Below are 16,602 nucleotides of genomic sequence, written 5' to 3'. Positions count from 1 at the left end.
CCCCGGAGTCTGATCACCGCCTCCATCACCACCTGCTGAAGAAATCCAAATAATGACCTGCTGCTAATGTGGGTGGTGGTCCTTATCTGCAGCCAATCACAACGAAGCATGACAGGGCTCATTGCTCATTTCCTCCAACATGGAGAAGGAGTCAAGGTTCAGCAATCATGCTCCCCAGAGGATGTACTGTAGTAACTTTTCTCCACGAGCTACAGACTCTCCGTCCTGTAGTGAATCTGACGCCGGACTCCCAGGGTTTCTACAAGGCCCCCCCTCTCACATAGGCAAACGCCCTCAGTGTTTCAGAGTCACTCACCTGGAAAGGAGTCCTGAATGGAGGCTCACACCAATATATGAGACACAGTCAGGTGGAAGGAATAAGGCATGCTGGGAGATGAAAAATAACATGGAACAAACTTTCCCACGTTTCCAAAATTGATGTCAGATTTTCACATTAGTATTCTAACTGTCATTGCACATGTTGAGCAGGAAGTGCTGGGGGCACTGAGGTCATGAAGGATTTGTACTGCACTGATGTACAGCGAGTATTCCTCTGCAGTAAACTCTCCTCATGACTGAGTGTTAAGTATGTTGAAGTGCATGTGGGTTTGTATTAGATTGGAGATTAGCATTGTTTTATAGTTGTTATCACTTCGCTGACACTCCCTGGTTAAAATGGGGAATGTGCTGCATTCTGCCTCCTCACACCTCACTGCAGCCGTTTAATAAACACACTGTGCATGGCACAATCTGATTACACACACATCTGCGGTTACACAACGAGCAGCACCGGGCATGTTGGAGCTCCTCTTCTTAATCTGCACAAGAACGTATGAGTATTACGCTTAAATTGGCAAAAACAGAAGAGGATTCAGTGCAATCAAAAGCAAGATTAATCATACAGCTGCATACAGTATGCGCATGCAGGAATATTTTATAGGCTATGATTTTGTATTTAATTTGATTATACATTTTATCTTGCCTGAAACATGGAGACATGTCCACTTTTCTTTAAACACTGGACACTTTAAAGGCACTTTTAAATTGTATAAAATAGATTATCCTGATGTGCACAGACTTATTTTGGGCTTTCTGTTCATTCATACCCCTTTTCCACCAAAGAGGTTCTAGGACTGGTTCGGTCCGATCGCGAACCAAAACAATGCTTCCAATTACATTCCCAGTTATTGTATTGTGACCTGGGGTTTATATAATATTTAGTGCATTTTAAACTCTAGTATTATTTAGTTTGTGGCTCTTAATCGAGTTATTGAACAGTCGCTTCGGGCTATGCTAACACCATCCTTGTAATACAGAGAAACGTGTTGCAGTACATTGTGAATTAAAACTACCCAAAATATACATTTGTGGAGGAATATGCATGACGGGACATTGTTTGTAAAAAACTCAGACAGTGGCTTAAACTTCCCAGCGACCGCTAATGTTAGCCAACTGTAGGCTAAACGCAGGTGGACGAAGAGTGTAACACTCTAGCGTTCGTCAAACATTTATTGATGTCAGTCAATGAACAGTATGGAGCCGGAGAAGTTGTTATTAAATGAAATTTGGCTTTTTAAGAATAAGAGCCACATGAGCACAAGAAGCTCCTTGTTTAAAGACGTTCACACCTCATTAAGCTGAGCCAGTTCCTGTGCTTTCACCGGGTCAGAGAGCGATCGTGTTGCAGGTAAATCCACCGGAAACAGAGGACAAACACCTTTTTATTCACTTTCAAATCAAGCCAAAGCCCATCAGTTAATTCAGTCTCTAGTTTATACCACCTCGTGATCTGTTCCTCGTGAAATAATGTAGCAGGATTGTGAGATGTGGTCTGAATACACAGATTGTAAGAGGTGAAAGTGTGTGCAGTCTAATGAAAGGTATCACAGTTTGAAACACAGATGTGTTGTTACCTGAACATCCACCATGTATTTTTCTCAGTGCCTACCCCCCCCCCCCCCCCCCCCCCCTTCAGAAACAACACTTTGATGTTATATGCAGCTTTTGTTGGTCCATCTTTACTCTGTGCTGCACTGTGTTCATCCTTTCATCTCATGAGCTGCAGGAGGAAGTGTCCCGCTGCTGGGGAGTGGGGTTGTTTTGTTGGAGGGGCGGGCAGCCTCTGCTTGGCTCAGACAGGGGGGGGGGCTGTAGGAAACCAGGCCGGCCTTAACAAGACAAGTCTATGCATTGATTTTACAGAATAGTATTTGGGATTAGATGTAGCAGCACAAGTGAATCACAGCTGGGGTAAAAACAATTATCCCATTGGGAGGGACGTCATCCCTGGGGGGTGGCTCCTGGACCCCTGCCTGAGAGGATCAAACACATGCTTTAAGAAAGGGACACACATTTGTCAAATTTCAGGATGAAAAACTAAAACCTGCTATTCAGAGGGGAAGAGGAAACATGCGTTAGCTTAACAGGCTAACAGCTAATGACCAATTAGGCCTACAAGAGTTCCACCCAGTGGTGTTAGATCAATTGGTGTTTGGTCATTACAACTATACAATGGATGATGGTGAGAGAAACTACAGCGCATTCATTTAGGTAAAAATAATGCCTTTTTCAGAGGTGGAAGGTTGCCACAATGTTTTGAGAAAAACTTGCTAATTTCTTCCACTGAACCTGGGATAAACTCCAGGATATAGCTGAGAAAAGTTTAGATTTGAATGTGTCAAATTATGAGTTTTCACACATAAAGTGGTCCTGTTTAAATGCATCCGCCCTCAGGTGCTCGCAGAAAAGCTACTTAAAGGTGACGACCGTTAAAACAAACTCTTGTAAAGAAACAAAATGAATGAATCCCTCGTCATTATTATAGAGAGCGACGAGAGTCGGACAAAAGCAACACGATGAGGCACTTTACTCTGAATGAGCTGGGACATCAGAGTCTTCTAAGCTGTCCTTTGTGTCCTCTCCTCTACGCCTCCTCGTCTTCGCTCTGCAGCAGCTTGTTCTCTGTCCTCTCGTTAAGCCTGAAATTAAAGCCCTCCAACAGCACTGTGTCCCACTGTGACCCTGTGGCATCTTCACTGACAGGTAGGCAACCCTGTGCTGCACTGTGTTCATCCTTGCACAGTCCACATGAGTATCCATTACGTTTCTTCTTTCAATATACACTTTTTTAAACTCTCACTTGACAAAGTTGCTAGCATGAGACAAGTTAAGCGAACTATAGTCATGCACTAAATTAAAACAGTAGTAGTAAGAAATACATTGTTTATGGTGCAAATGTTCAAGTATTTGCAGATGACGCTTCTTTGTACCTTTAACTATTAATATAGTTAATATTCCGTATTCTTATAACACATTTATCCACTCACGTCCAACAACAAACCAGCAATCGTGGCGGTGTAAACAAAGATGTAATATGAATACATGTTTGAAGTGTGATGTTTAATCCCTCCTAAATGACTCTGAGTCTGACTAGTCTATCCATCATCCATTCATAGATAACCGGCCGTTAGTAAAATACTTTGTAAAGTGTGTAAACATTTGTACAACTTCAGTGGGAGGACTACTTTCTCACACTCTCTGAAGCTTCATGAGGAGGATCTTCACATCTCAACGATGGCAGTGATAAGCTGTGTTTAAGATTCAGTCAGGATCAGATAATTCCCTGCAGCCTGTGAACTAAAGGCAGCTCCCCTCAGAATGAAACGCCCGCATCAGGACTGCAGAAGTACAATTATACAACATCCAATCTGATAACAGATCCCGGTTATCTCCAGTGTGGAGATGCAAGGAGCTTCAAGAAGTTCCACACAGATCCACACAGTCCCACATTTGTAAATGTTTTTGGAAAAGGTGCTTTGTTCACACCTGTGGTCACCGCTTTATCTGCAGGTAATCTACAGTGTGTGACTGTGAACAGACTGCAGTGAGCATTGTTATCAGTCCTCTGTTTCTGCACAGGACGGGCTTTGAACCGTGTCCAGGTGTCGCTCCGTGAACATGCATGTTGTCGCCCTCTGGTTCGATGCCAGCGCAGCTCCAGGGCCGGAGCCAATGACTAATTGCTAACCAGGTTTTTGTGTTTACCCCGCAGCGGTGAAGGAAACAAATCGACTTTAAATCCAAATATTCACCTTATCCCCTAATCATCAAACTGCACTTTTTGATGTCTTTCATACATAAATGTGTCCACTTTGTGAGTGTAAGGGTACTCACAAAGTGTCAGAAAACAACACCCTCTCTTTTCCTCCGTACCCAAATCTATAAAAACGGTGTACAATATTACGTAATATGGAAAATGTGGGCTCTATCAGAAACAATGCGTGACGTGTTTTGGAAGTAATATGGTCTTTCTTTACATTAGCAAGCATCGCTCACACTCAGAGCTAACGCTGTACTGGAGAGAGTTTGTGTAAAAAAGCAGGATTAAAAAAAGGAACTCACCTTGTGGTAAACCCGAGAGAGAAAAAGCATTTGAGCTCCATACTGTTTCAGAAATAATCCTTGACGTGGTTTTGAACATAATATGGCGGTTTATCACAGCAGCATTTAGCTGAGTATCTGCCGGTAGAATTCTCCTGCATGAGCAAAGCTGCGGTCCCAGAATCACGGTTCTCTAACAGGGCTGAAATAGAGGGGTATGAGGCATGGCTGTGAGCTGTTTGGTATTTTGTGCAAAACACTTCATAGACATGTTTTTTATATATCTGAGACCTATAATATATGCCTAAAAATGGTATGATAGGAGACCTTTAAAACGATGCCAGGTCATCAACGCTAATTCAGTTGTAATTTCAGTGCAAAAGACACAAAAGCTCTGCTGGGAATATCATGTCCATGTGTAATGATAGACCATCTGCTGCCATGGAAAGACCTCATTGAATATATCTGTGAATTGTCAAAACAGAAAGATTGCAGGTTTGAGAAACTCTGACCCAACCTACCCGAATAACAGATTCACGTTACCTCGGACACCAACCATGTCCTGAGCGGTCAATATAAACTGTTACCGTCACATCTGAGATACGAGGTCTCACGATTTAATAACGTGAGGCTGAAGACAATCCTCAAATGAAACACAGAGTTTAATCCCAGGTCAAATGTACGTAGTGAGTATTCCGTATCGCATTGTGTCTTTATGTCAAAAGTTCCTCTTTTTAACACTCCTCCTATTTCTCCACCAGCTCCTCACTGCTGAACAGGAGGAGGTGTGAGTTTATCAGATGGAGGCAGAGAGACATCAGAGCCACATCTCTGGCAGAGGATTGTGGGAAAGTACTGAAACTATTCAGTATATCTGATAAAAAGCTGACAGTGTTAAACTCTGTCTCTGATAGGAGTTTCATCTGACAACAGATCATGAGAGATTAGAGGAACATAAAACCTCAAAGAATATACGTTTTAGTCGGTACATGTGCGCCATGTTTTATGAGAATGTGTAAAATACATGTTCAGGTATTTGTACTGGTTTAAATCCACTCGCCTCATGTGAGTTTCCCCCAGAGGAACCAGTGAGACCTGATGAGTTACAGTTGAATAAGAAACACATTCGTTATTTTTATCTCAGGCTATCTGCATAGTTCCTGCAGATCCTGAACGGAAATGCAGAGAAGCATGATGTTACACTTTTTTATTCCAATAGCAATGTGAGATTTTGTATTTATAGTGCAGCTAAAACAGAGAGACTAAACGTGACACATGGTTCTGAATTGATGACACAAAACAGAACCCCATTTTCACATGTGACCCTTTAAATTCAATCTATGAAGTTATAGTATTATATTTATTCCTCACTGGCTGCCCTCCTCTTACAGCAGATTCAGTAACAAGATGATCCTCACACAGAAAACACAAATTCAACGAGGACAGATCCTCTGAACGGGAGCTCAGGTCAAAGTATCTGAAACAATCAACACAGAAGCTCTTTTTCAGCAACCTAATTGCAAGTTATTCATACAAAAACCTGTCGGATTCCTCCCTATTCTTCTCCTCTGTCGTATTGACTCATGCCGGAGTAAAGTGCTTCTTCATATTTGCAGAGAGAGCGTGTTCTCGTGTCTGTCATTAACTTCCTGTCAGAGGATGATCTCTGAGTTATGCACTGTTGACATGCAAGTGTACCTGTCAATAAAGCAGGACACACACACACACACACACACACACACACACACACACACACACACACACACACACACACACACACACACACACACACACACACCACACACACACACACACACACACACACACACACACACACCACACACACACACACACACACAGTAGTATACAGAGGTTAACCTGCATCTCTCTGAAGATGCACTGTGTTGATGCAGAGGTAATATGCATGATTTAAACAGGCACAAATGGGGCACACACAACCCCCCTCACACACACACACACACACACACACACACACACACACACACACACACACACACACACACGCACGCACGCACGCACACGCACACGCACACGCACACGCACACGCACACACACACACACACACACACACACACACACACACACACCACACACACACACACACACACACACACACACACACACACACACACACACACACACACACACAGTGAGCTGGTGAGTAAACTTGGCTGTTTGGCTCATTGTCCCCTGTCAGTGAGGCGCTGCAGGTTAAGTGAGGGGCCCTGATGGACTGAGACCACCAGAGGAGCTGTGGGGGGGCGGTCTGATAGGGGAGAGGAAGATGGCACCAGATAGAGAGGCAGAGTAATGTATTGTCCAGGTATTCAGATGCACAGGTGTGTGTATAAGTGTGTGTGGATGCATGGCCTCTAATAATACATCTTTACCCAATTATTCACTTCCACCAATTTTTTTAAACAAACATCAGATTTGCATTATGAACACGGCTGAACTGAGGCGAGATTAACCTGAGCCTCAACAGTTTATATCGAGCACATCCCAGCACACATACAGTGGGGCAAACAAGTATTTAGTCAGCCACCAATTGTGCAAGTTCTCCCACTTAAAAAGATGAGAGAGGTCTGTAATGTTCATCCTAGGTACACTTCAACTATGAGAGACAGAATGGGGGGAAAGAATCCAGGAAATCACATTGTAGGATTTTTAATGAATTAATTGGTAAATTCCTCGGTAAAATAAGTATTTGGTCACCTACAAACAAACAAGATTTCTGGCTCTCACAGACCTGTGACTTCTTCTTTAAGAGCCTCCTCTGTCCTCCACTCGTTAACTGTATTAATGGCACCTGTTTGAACTCGTTGTCAGTATAAAATACACCTGTCCACAACCTCAAACAGTCACACTCCAAACTCCACTATGGCCAAGACCAAAGAGCTGTCAAAGGACACCAGAAACAAAATTGTAGACCTGCACCAGGCTGGGAAGACTGAATCTGCAATAGGTAAGCAGCTTGGTGTGAAGAAATCAACTGTGGGAGCAATTATTAGAAAATGGAAGACATACAAGACCACTGATAATCTCCCTCGATCTGGGGCTCCACGCAAGATCTCACCCTGTGGGGTCAAAATGATCACAAGAACGGTGAGCAAAGATCCCAGAACCACACGGGGGGACCTAGTCAATGACCTGCAGAGCTGGGACCAAAGTAACAAAGGCTACCATCAGTAACACACTACGCCGCCAGGGACTCAAACCCTGCAGTGCCAGACGTGTCCCCCTGCTTAAGCCAGTACATGTCCAGGCCTGTCTGAAGTTTGCTAGAGAGCATTTAGATGATCCAGAAGAGGATTGGGAGAATGTCGGATGAAACCAAAATAGAACTTTTTGGTAAAAACTCAACTTGACGTGTTTGGAGGAGAAAGAATGCTGAGTTGCATCCAAAGAACACCTACTGTGAAACATGGGCGTGGAAACATCATGCTGTGGGGCTGTGTTTCTGCAAAGGGACCAGGACGACTGATCCGTGTAAAGGAAAGAAGGAATGGGGCCATGTATCGTGAGATTTTGAGTGACAACCTCCTTCCATCAGCAAGGGCATTGAAGATGAAACGTGGCTGGATCTTTCAGCATGACAATGATCCCAAACACACCGCCCGGGCAACGAAGGAGTGGCTTCGTAAGAAGCATTTCAAGGTCCTGGAGTGGCCTAGCCAGTCTCCAGATCTCAACCCCATAGAAAATCTTTGGAGGGAGTTGAAAGTCCGTGTTGCCCAGCGACAGCCCCAAAACATCACTGCTCTAGAGGAGATCTGCATGGAGGAATGGGCCAAAATACCAGCAACAGTGTGTGAAAACCTTGTGAAGACTTACACAAAACGTTTGACCTCTGTCATCGCCAACAAAGGGTATATAACAAAGTATTGAGATGAACTTTTGTTATTGACCAAATACTTATTTTCCCCCATAATGTGCAAATAAATTCTTTAAAAATCAGACAATGTGATTTTCTGGATTTTATTTTTCTCATTCTGTCTCTCATAGTTGAGGTATACCTAGGATGAAAATTACAGGCCTCTCTCATCTTTTTAAGTGGGAGAACTTGCACAATTGGTGGTTGACTAAATACTTTTTTGCCCCACTGTATATGTAAACACATATCGTATAAAGTCACGCAACACTAATCAGGCATTTGCATGATAATGTTTATGTTTACCTTAATATTATTGACCACCCGTTTCTGTTGTTTTTTCATTATAGCAGCTATCAGATGTTATCAATACATGGGCTACACATGTCAGACTATCACAAGTAGAACCGGGTTTTTTTCAGTGGAAAAGGGGGTAACTGTGAATGTTCTCAGTTCAAAGCTCCTGGTCTGGGTTTGGATGTTTGTGTTGTATAACTTCTGCTCCTCCATAAACCATAAGAAGGATCTTGAGAGCTGAACTGAGAGAGAAGCTGCTTGTTGAACTTTGCTGAGGCAGAGCTTCTTTCTCTGCTGTTTTTGTTACAATATAAGTGTGGCCACTTGCACATAAACAGTGACACGGGGTCTTACAGCAACAGACGCAGCAAAGAAAAGGACGAATGATCCTGAGAGCTGAACTCAAGAGTGTAGTTGAACTGCGCTAATGTGTGCAGCCACTTGCGTTCATACAAAGAGAATAAACGACCCTGTGCATGGTTGGAGTTCATTGACCCGTCAGCAAAGAGGTGGAGGCTGCCCTGACTGACAGATGAGAGAGTACACATCTGAAGAGGAGATCACCCCCCCCCCCCCCCCCCACCTGATTGACTGGCAATCTGTTTACCTGCTCACACTGTGGAGACATGTTTAAAAGAAGAGCGTCAGAGTTGGCAACAATAACAGAAAATGTAGACGATACACAGTATGACAGTTACAGATAGGAGAAGCCTGATTTACTGATTCTGTCGGGCAGAGTTAGTCAGGTTTGGTGAGATGAGGTGCAGATTAGCCGCCACCTTCTCCAGATAAAGCCCTGTCCTCTGATGTAGTGATTTAAAGAACAATTAACGCACTGTCTACTACAACTGCACCTTTATTTGATAGCCCTGAAACACACTGACTGAAGTGTGCAAACTCTAGAACTGGACCAAATGAAACCGAAGCAAACTGATCCATCTTTAACACATTTGTATTCGTAATCCAAATAAAACAGCTCTTACGCTCTACGGTGGTCGACGGGTGCAAACGCGGTACAACGGCACAAAACATTTAAATTAAAGAAATGTATTGCTACGGTAGTTTCAGAATCAATGCAAATATAAAAACACAAATGTGCCAAAACACATGCAAATGAAGACCTGTCACTGTTGTTGGAAACTTAAGATGTACGTTTTATCGGCTTATTTTAACAATGTGATCGCGTGATTCTCTCAGATATTATTGCAGATCTGCTGTAAGATAGCTAACGTCTAACCTATTCATTTCAAATATACTGACAAACACTTACAATTGTGAAAACAGATGAACTCTGCCCAATAGCAACTCGATGATCCCCAAACGTCAACAAGTGCTCCGGTTCAAGCTGTATTGGTCACTTTTTAGTTAAGACTGTGACTTACTAAGTCACTGCTCAGCTTCATGTGCCAACCTCAAATTCCCCTGCACAGTGATGAGATGATAACGCTGCATTTATTTATCATCCTGTGATCTGCGTCTATCAGCACACACCTCTTTATATCTGCATGCTCATCTCACACACCAATGCTTTGGTTGTAATGTATTGAGGTGGGAAGTCTTTCTGAAGGTAATACAACACTTTACTGTCTTTCTGCACTCTATAGGAACATATATACCCCCCCCCCCCCCCTAGTTACTCTGTGTTTCTGCTCCCGGTGTTGTTCTGGGTAATGACAGTAAGACAATCTGCTGCCTGTAACTGGATCAGTGTGAATGCACAGAAGTGAATGAAACATGTGACAAGCTGTGATTAGTGTGTGTTGACAGATGGGTCCTTTGTGGAGCTAATTTGTAGAGCAGAATAACCAGGTAGGTAATTACCTGTTGCTCTCTGGCTGTCAGGGCCATTGTTGTGTTAAAAAATTACCAGAGGATATTCTTGGCGCATTGTAGGAAGCTGACCTGAGGCTATGAATACAAACTTTATTTATAGAAACACGTTCATCATAAAAAACATGATGTGTGTAATCATAAATTCATTGCAAAGCATGGAAGACGCAATTAATTTATGATTTCTGAGAAGGGGCTCAGTCCTCCTTCTTTCTAAGCAACAGATTAAACATCTTAAAGCATCAAAAACTGTAATGTAAGTCTGAGTGTGTTTTCCTTACATATCACTGTAAGTGTTGTTCTGATCTGCAGCTGCGTGTGTGCTCAGATTAGAGCACCATTCATCCGGATACAAATAAACATGCTGGTGTTCAGAGGCTGCAGAAGGGGGAGTGTCGATGTTGAGTTTCATGGAGGAGCACCACCTATAAGGAGCTGCTGCAGGACCACCAAGCATCAGTCCCTCAGAGGAGCATCACTGGGACTTTACCTCTCTGTGCGTAATGGAAAGCAGGATCACCCCACTCGGCCTGGCTGGGCATAGTGTCTCCTCTCTCGGGGGTCTGCAGGTTCCTCCGTCCCTTCTGCGGCCCCCTCATCTCTTCCTGCGGGCCTGTAACCCCGCTCTGGAGAGAGGCTACCCCCGCACCCCGAAGTGCGCAAGGTGCAGGAACCACGGCGTGGTGTCTGCGCTGAAGGGCCACAAGCGTTTCTGTCGCTGGAGAGACTGCGTGTGCGCAAAGTGCACGCTGATAGCGGAGCGGCAGCGCGTGATGGCTGCGCAGGTGGCCCTGAGGAGGCAGCAGGCCCAGGAGGAGAGCGAGGCCCGGGACCTCCAGATCATGTACCCCGGGGAGAGTGGAGGTACTCCTGCGTCCCAAGCAGCCTCCAGCAGCGCTGCGCACAGGTTCGGTGTGTTTAGAGAGGAGAGCCAGAAAGTTGGTGAGTGAAAAGCGTGACAATGTTCTAAAATAAATGTTAGAACACAGTTAGATTGTCTAACACAGTTAGATTGTGTTACCATGTTGGGTTTATTAGTAGCTTTTACATTGAAGTTACCCTGAAATATAACAACATGTCGTTAACTCGGACTTTTACGCACAGAACGTTGGACACTTGCTTTGATTTGGAATTAAATTATGTACACATCATTGTGGCACAAATTATTTCAATTTTAAATACTTGTAAGCACAGATAACTTTGGGTACTCGGTTTTACTTATTACGCACAGAGAACCTTGCATATTGTTTCACTTTGAAATACTTTTACGCACAGATCGTTGGACATGTGATTCTAAATCAGCTCCTCTCCTTTCAGATGACGCACTGAGCAGGTTCAGCCTGTACGGCGGGTTCCTGTCTCGGCCCCTGTTCGCCCCTCACAGCGCGAGGCTGCCCTCCCCAGCTGAAAGGACCGAGATGTCTCCAAACAGAGACAGCAGCACCTCATTGACCGGAGACAGCAGCAACCCCTCCCCGTTATGTGAGCAGCGCTCAGAGCGTGCAGACAGTCCGCACAGCCCCCCCTCCTCCTCGGACCCGGAGTCAGGAAGCGAATCGGAGAAGCCCAGGGACTTCCGAGGTCTGGAGCGGGACCCCACTGACATTATGGCCAAGATCTTCCCCCAGCAGCGACGGGACACGCTGGAGTCCATGGTGCGGACTTGTAAAGGAGACCTGGTCCGATCCATAGAGCTGGTGCTGAGCTCCAAGGAGAACCAGCTGGACTCGGAGGGTAAGCTCCCCTCCGGAGCTCTGGAGAGCAGGTCTGCCTTCTCCCCGCTGCACATGCACCCCCCGGCCGCAGGAGGAGAGGGTATGTTCGGGCTTAGCCCCCGTCTCGGGGTCAACCCCTTCCGGCTAGCCTACTCCTCCGCTGGCGGCTACATGTCCCCGTACGTGAGCTCCGGACTGATGCCGATGTTCCCCCTGCGGCCCCCCCTGGACTCCTACTCCTTCCCGAGCATGATCAGAGACCTATCCTCCCTGCAGAAAGAGTCCCGGTGCAGCCCGGGGTTCTACAGCAGACTCAGCTCCGACAAATGATCGTTTTGAACATTTGATTAATGTCGACTGATTTCACATTAAAGTGCCTCAAACTAAAGTCATACTTTTATACTGTAAATATTGTTTATTTTTTAATAAAGCTTTCAAACATGAAATGTTTTAACATTTCTTCATTATTTCTGACGATAACATCTAACAATCCTTTTGAACCTATTCAAGTGTTAGCGTTTTAACATGACTTATTAATAAAATACATCATGTGATCAGTGTAATAAAGTTCAGTATTTAAACACTCACATGTCATTACATCGTTTGTCTTCACATTTTGAAAAAGGTCGGAAAAATCTGAAAAAGTAATGCTCTCCTGCGATTGGTCGAAGGAGTCACATGTGGCTCGAATGGGAGCCAATAGGGAGGCTGAGAGGCGTCACATGACCGCATGTTTGAGGAAGTGCAGACATGTCCTCTCTGGTGTGTTTGAATGTGCATTGAACGTGCATTGAACGGGTCAGTCTCCGGACATGAAGCTGCTCTTCAGCTGCTCCCTCCTCCTCTTCATCACCGCCGCGTGCCTCTGCGGCTCTGCAGCCACCCGGAAACTCAGAGGCATCTCGTCCTCCTGTGAGTTACCTGAGTGTTACCTGACAGTTAACCCAGAGTGTTACCTGAGGCTGTCTTGTTGCGGCTAGCTCACCTGTTACCGGGTCACCTGAGAGCGTCATTTATAATTTAGTTTATCGGCCCTGTTTTATTGCTCAATTTCCTTCTTTATGTCTTCAATATGACAATAAAACCTTTGCATCTTGAAGAACCTGCCATTGCTTGGTAGCAATCATTACTGATCTGTATTTTTATACAGGAAAACATGTCTCTTCTGTCTGGACTATTTAAAGTCCCTATTCTGCTCACGGTCAGATTCATATTAGTGTTGAGTGTATATTTAGTAAGTGTTCCAGAGTGATGTCACTACAGGAAGGAAACAAAGGAGTCCAATGGAGGAGTTTCAGGCAGGGAGAACAGGGAGAGAAACTCCCTCTGGAAGTAACACAGGGATTTTTGCCCTACAGACCATTTGCATGCACAAAAAACACAAAAAGTACACAAGACAGGAAGGGGACAAGCAGAATAGGACATCAACAAATATTTCTGACTCCTCTGTCTGGTCAAATGTCCAGCTGCAGCTGTTTTCATATATGTTGTCTTTTCGTTGTGTGACAGATAAGCGTTTCTACAGGGAGCGAAGGTCCTTCCTGTGCATCGATGGCTCCCGAGTGATCCCCTTTGAGCAGGTCAACGACGACTACTGCGACTGTGAGGACGGCTCCGACGAGCCAGGTCACCACACACACACACACACACACACACACACACACACACACACACACACACACACACACACACACACACACACACACACACACACACACACACACACACACCACACACACACACACACACACACACACACACACACACACACACACACACACACACACACACACACGCATTCTGTTCTGACGGTGTGTGACGATGCAGTGGTCCTCTGCTCCCTGCAGGAACCTCTGCCTGTCCGCGGGGGCGCTTCTACTGCACCAACCTGGGTTTCCGCCCACACTACATCCCATCATCACGAGTCAACGATGGCATCTGCGGTGAGGCTTTTATTATACGATGATATGACAAAAATCTTCACTCGGGTTTAAGGGTAGGTCTTCCTGCTGCAGGGTTGCAAGGAACACAGCAGACTTGCACACATGAATCTCATTCATGCAGAACAGCTTGATGTCCTCCATCCTGCAGCTCTCTAATCCCCTCTCTTCTGTTCCACACTTCTTTAAAATCACTTCCAGCGTCCACACCTCCACTCTGTCCGTCTGCAGCACCTTCAGCACACGTCATGCAACCTGCGGAGGAAACAAATGGCAGCCATTCAAAATGGTCTCCTTTTCCTCCCTCCTTTATTCTCCTGGAACCAACGTTTACTTTCACCATCCATTAATCTGCTGATTATTGTCTGTTTCTACTTAGTATGTGTTCTATGCAATGTCAGAATATGGTGAAGATGTGCATCCCAAAGGTGATGTGTTTAAATGTCCGAAAGCTTTTCACTTTGATATAAATCAGAGTAAAGCCGCACATCTCCAGATTAATAATAATTCCTTACATTTATTATAGCGCTTTTCCAGTGCTCAAAGCGCTTTACAAATACATTAGACTAGATTAGAGATTAGAGAGACTAGAAACAGCCCTTGTTGTTGCATGATTTTTAAAATAGTCATCAATCATTTTTCTGTTTGATTGATACGTGACACAGTCTGCAGATAATAATGTGTTCATAATAAATGATATGAAATGTCCTCTGTGGGTGTGCAGACTGCTGCGATGCTTCAGATGAATACAACAGCCACGCTCGCTGCCAGAACTCCTGCTGGTCAGTCATCACAACCACACCGCACATGCACAATTATATATAACAAATATTTCATTTATTTGAGTGGAAATCTACCATTGAGTTCATGCAAAACATCTTATCTCTTTTGTGATGATGATGCATCGCCACCAGAGGGCGTAATGTCCCCATATTTGTGTGTAATGTAATGCATCACAAGATCCACTCCCTGAAGACAGACATCATTTCACCTTTCAGTAAATGAGTAGAATGAATACACCTCAGAATATCTTTATTGTGTTGGACACACTCCGTACATGTTTGAATAAATGCTGGAGTGACGATGTGTTTACTTTACTCCTGCAGGAATCTGGGTCAGAGGGAGCGGGCGTACGTGGAGGGCCAGATGAGGACGCTGGACGAGGGTCTGCAGCTGAAGCAGCAGCTCATCGAGGAGGGGGTCCTGCTGTGGAGGGAGAAACAGGTACACTGAGGCTGCTGCGGGGAACAGGACGGTTTCATTTATTGCTCTGCTCAGAACACCCTGAACATGCAGCTTTAATAATACAATCATTTAGAAAACACTTTTAATTGACTGTTTAATAAAATCCTTAGAGCTCTTAATGATTTTTCAAAGTTTCATGATTGTATTAATGACTGTTTTAATACGGAAAATGGTTGCAGGAATATTTCCTTCTTTGAGTCCAAAGTAGCTAAGATAATCTCTTCCGAGTGCACACATGTGATGTCTTCTTTGCCCAGAAGCTACGTTTCAATCAAATTGTATTGCACATGCTTTAATATCATTGTGCTGTGTATTCTAATTGACAGCTATGCATTGCTTCTGATTACACAACCAGTTTAATGTCTTCATCTCTGTAGCATCAGACTCCACCACTTAGATTCAGACCGTATTAAACATCAGTCTCAGTTCAGGATCATGCTTTATGTGTGTGTGTGTGTGTGTGTGTGTGTGTGTGTGTGTGTGTGTGCGCGTGTGTGCGTGCGTGCAGGCGCAGCTGCGGGAGCTGCAGCAGGTGGCAGAGGACCTGCAGATCAAACTGGAGGAGCATCGGAGGAGGAAGCAGGAGGCGGAGCAGACCCTGAAAGCTCTGGAGGCAGGAGACACCAGTAAGTGTGTGTGTGTGTGTGTGTGTTTCCCCCCCCAGCCATTAACACTAGAACCGCCAGAGGTCGCTGTATACCTAAAACCGCCAGCGGGTCAAATTTACCCGCTATTGATTTTCAAGGTACAATGTTCTTTTATTAGTTTTGATCGCACAGGGATGAAACTTATAGCAATAGAATCTGTGGACTCTCATCCTTTCATATGATATAGTTTGTGCAGATAGCATGAAGCATAACATATCGCTACCAGTGCTGATTTAATGTGCCTGCTGTTTGTTTTTTGTAACCTTCTTTAAGCCTCCCCCTCAGTCAGCGTTGGGTTCAGTTGGAGGTCTGTGCCTCCTCATGATGTTTATCCGACATGATGGTACTATTTTATATTTGTCCCTCTCTGTACGTTCAATGTGCAGAGCTGCTGTTTGTCTGTCTCGGTCTGATTTCCTGACGTTCCTCTGAAATCAGGTGACCTGGTTCTCCTGCTTCTCCTCGTTATCTCTCCTCGGGAGCGACTGGGTTGAATAGAGGACCATTACTGAAGATCTCTTCTATCTAAATAGCTTCCATCATCTATGATGGGTGATCAAATCAAATCATTTCACAGTTATGACATACTGTATATGGGCAAACTTCCTCAAAATTACTTCCACATGTGGTTTGTTTTCCAACCCATGATTCATGTC

At 44.6% G+C, this 16,602-nt stretch overlaps 2 protein-coding genes across 2 annotated transcripts in view; both read left to right on the top strand.

Annotated features, from left to right (window-relative positions):
- The first annotated feature begins 10,902 nt into the window (after positions 1-10,902).
- Positions 10,903-12,444, top strand: LOC117463916 (doublesex- and mab-3-related transcription factor A1-like). The gene is made up of 2 exons (XM_034106419.1): positions 10,903-11,341; positions 11,717-12,444. The coding sequence occupies exons 1-2, from the start codon at positions 10,903-10,905 to the stop codon at positions 12,442-12,444; spliced, it is 1,167 nt and encodes a 388-aa protein (XP_033962310.1).
- A 408-nt stretch (positions 12,445-12,852) lies between these two features.
- LOC117463819 (glucosidase 2 subunit beta-like) overlaps positions 12,853-16,602 on the top strand; it is a 66,754-nt gene continuing 63,004 nt past the window's right edge. Inside the window, exons 1-6 of the mRNA XM_034106287.1 lie at positions 12,853-13,026; positions 13,624-13,740; positions 13,962-14,057; positions 14,779-14,836; positions 15,161-15,278; positions 15,808-15,925. Coding sequence (XP_033962178.1) covers positions 12,927-13,026; positions 13,624-13,740; positions 13,962-14,057; positions 14,779-14,836; positions 15,161-15,278; positions 15,808-15,925 — 607 coding nt within the window. The 5' untranslated portion in view covers positions 12,853-12,926. The remainder of the gene's footprint in view (positions 13,027-13,623; positions 13,741-13,961; positions 14,058-14,778; positions 14,837-15,160; positions 15,279-15,807; positions 15,926-16,602) is intronic.

This window comes from Pseudochaenichthys georgianus, chromosome 18, assembly GCF_902827115.2.
Source record: "Pseudochaenichthys georgianus chromosome 18, fPseGeo1.2, whole genome shotgun sequence".
In the NCBI taxonomy this organism is placed as follows: domain Eukaryota; kingdom Metazoa; phylum Chordata; class Actinopteri; order Perciformes; family Channichthyidae; genus Pseudochaenichthys; species Pseudochaenichthys georgianus.
This window is presented reverse-complemented; position numbering and strand designations above follow the sequence as displayed.

Excerpts from the sequence above, each read along its gene's own strand:
- LOC117463916 (XM_034106419.1), top strand. The coding sequence starts at position 10,903 with ATGGAAAGCAGGATCACCCCACTCGGCCTGGCTGGGCATAGTGTCTCC. Across the intron at positions 11,342-11,716 it reads AGAGGAGAGCCAGAAAGTTG|ATGACGCACTGAGCAGGTTC; the intron begins GTGAGTGAAAAG and ends CTCTCCTTTCAG.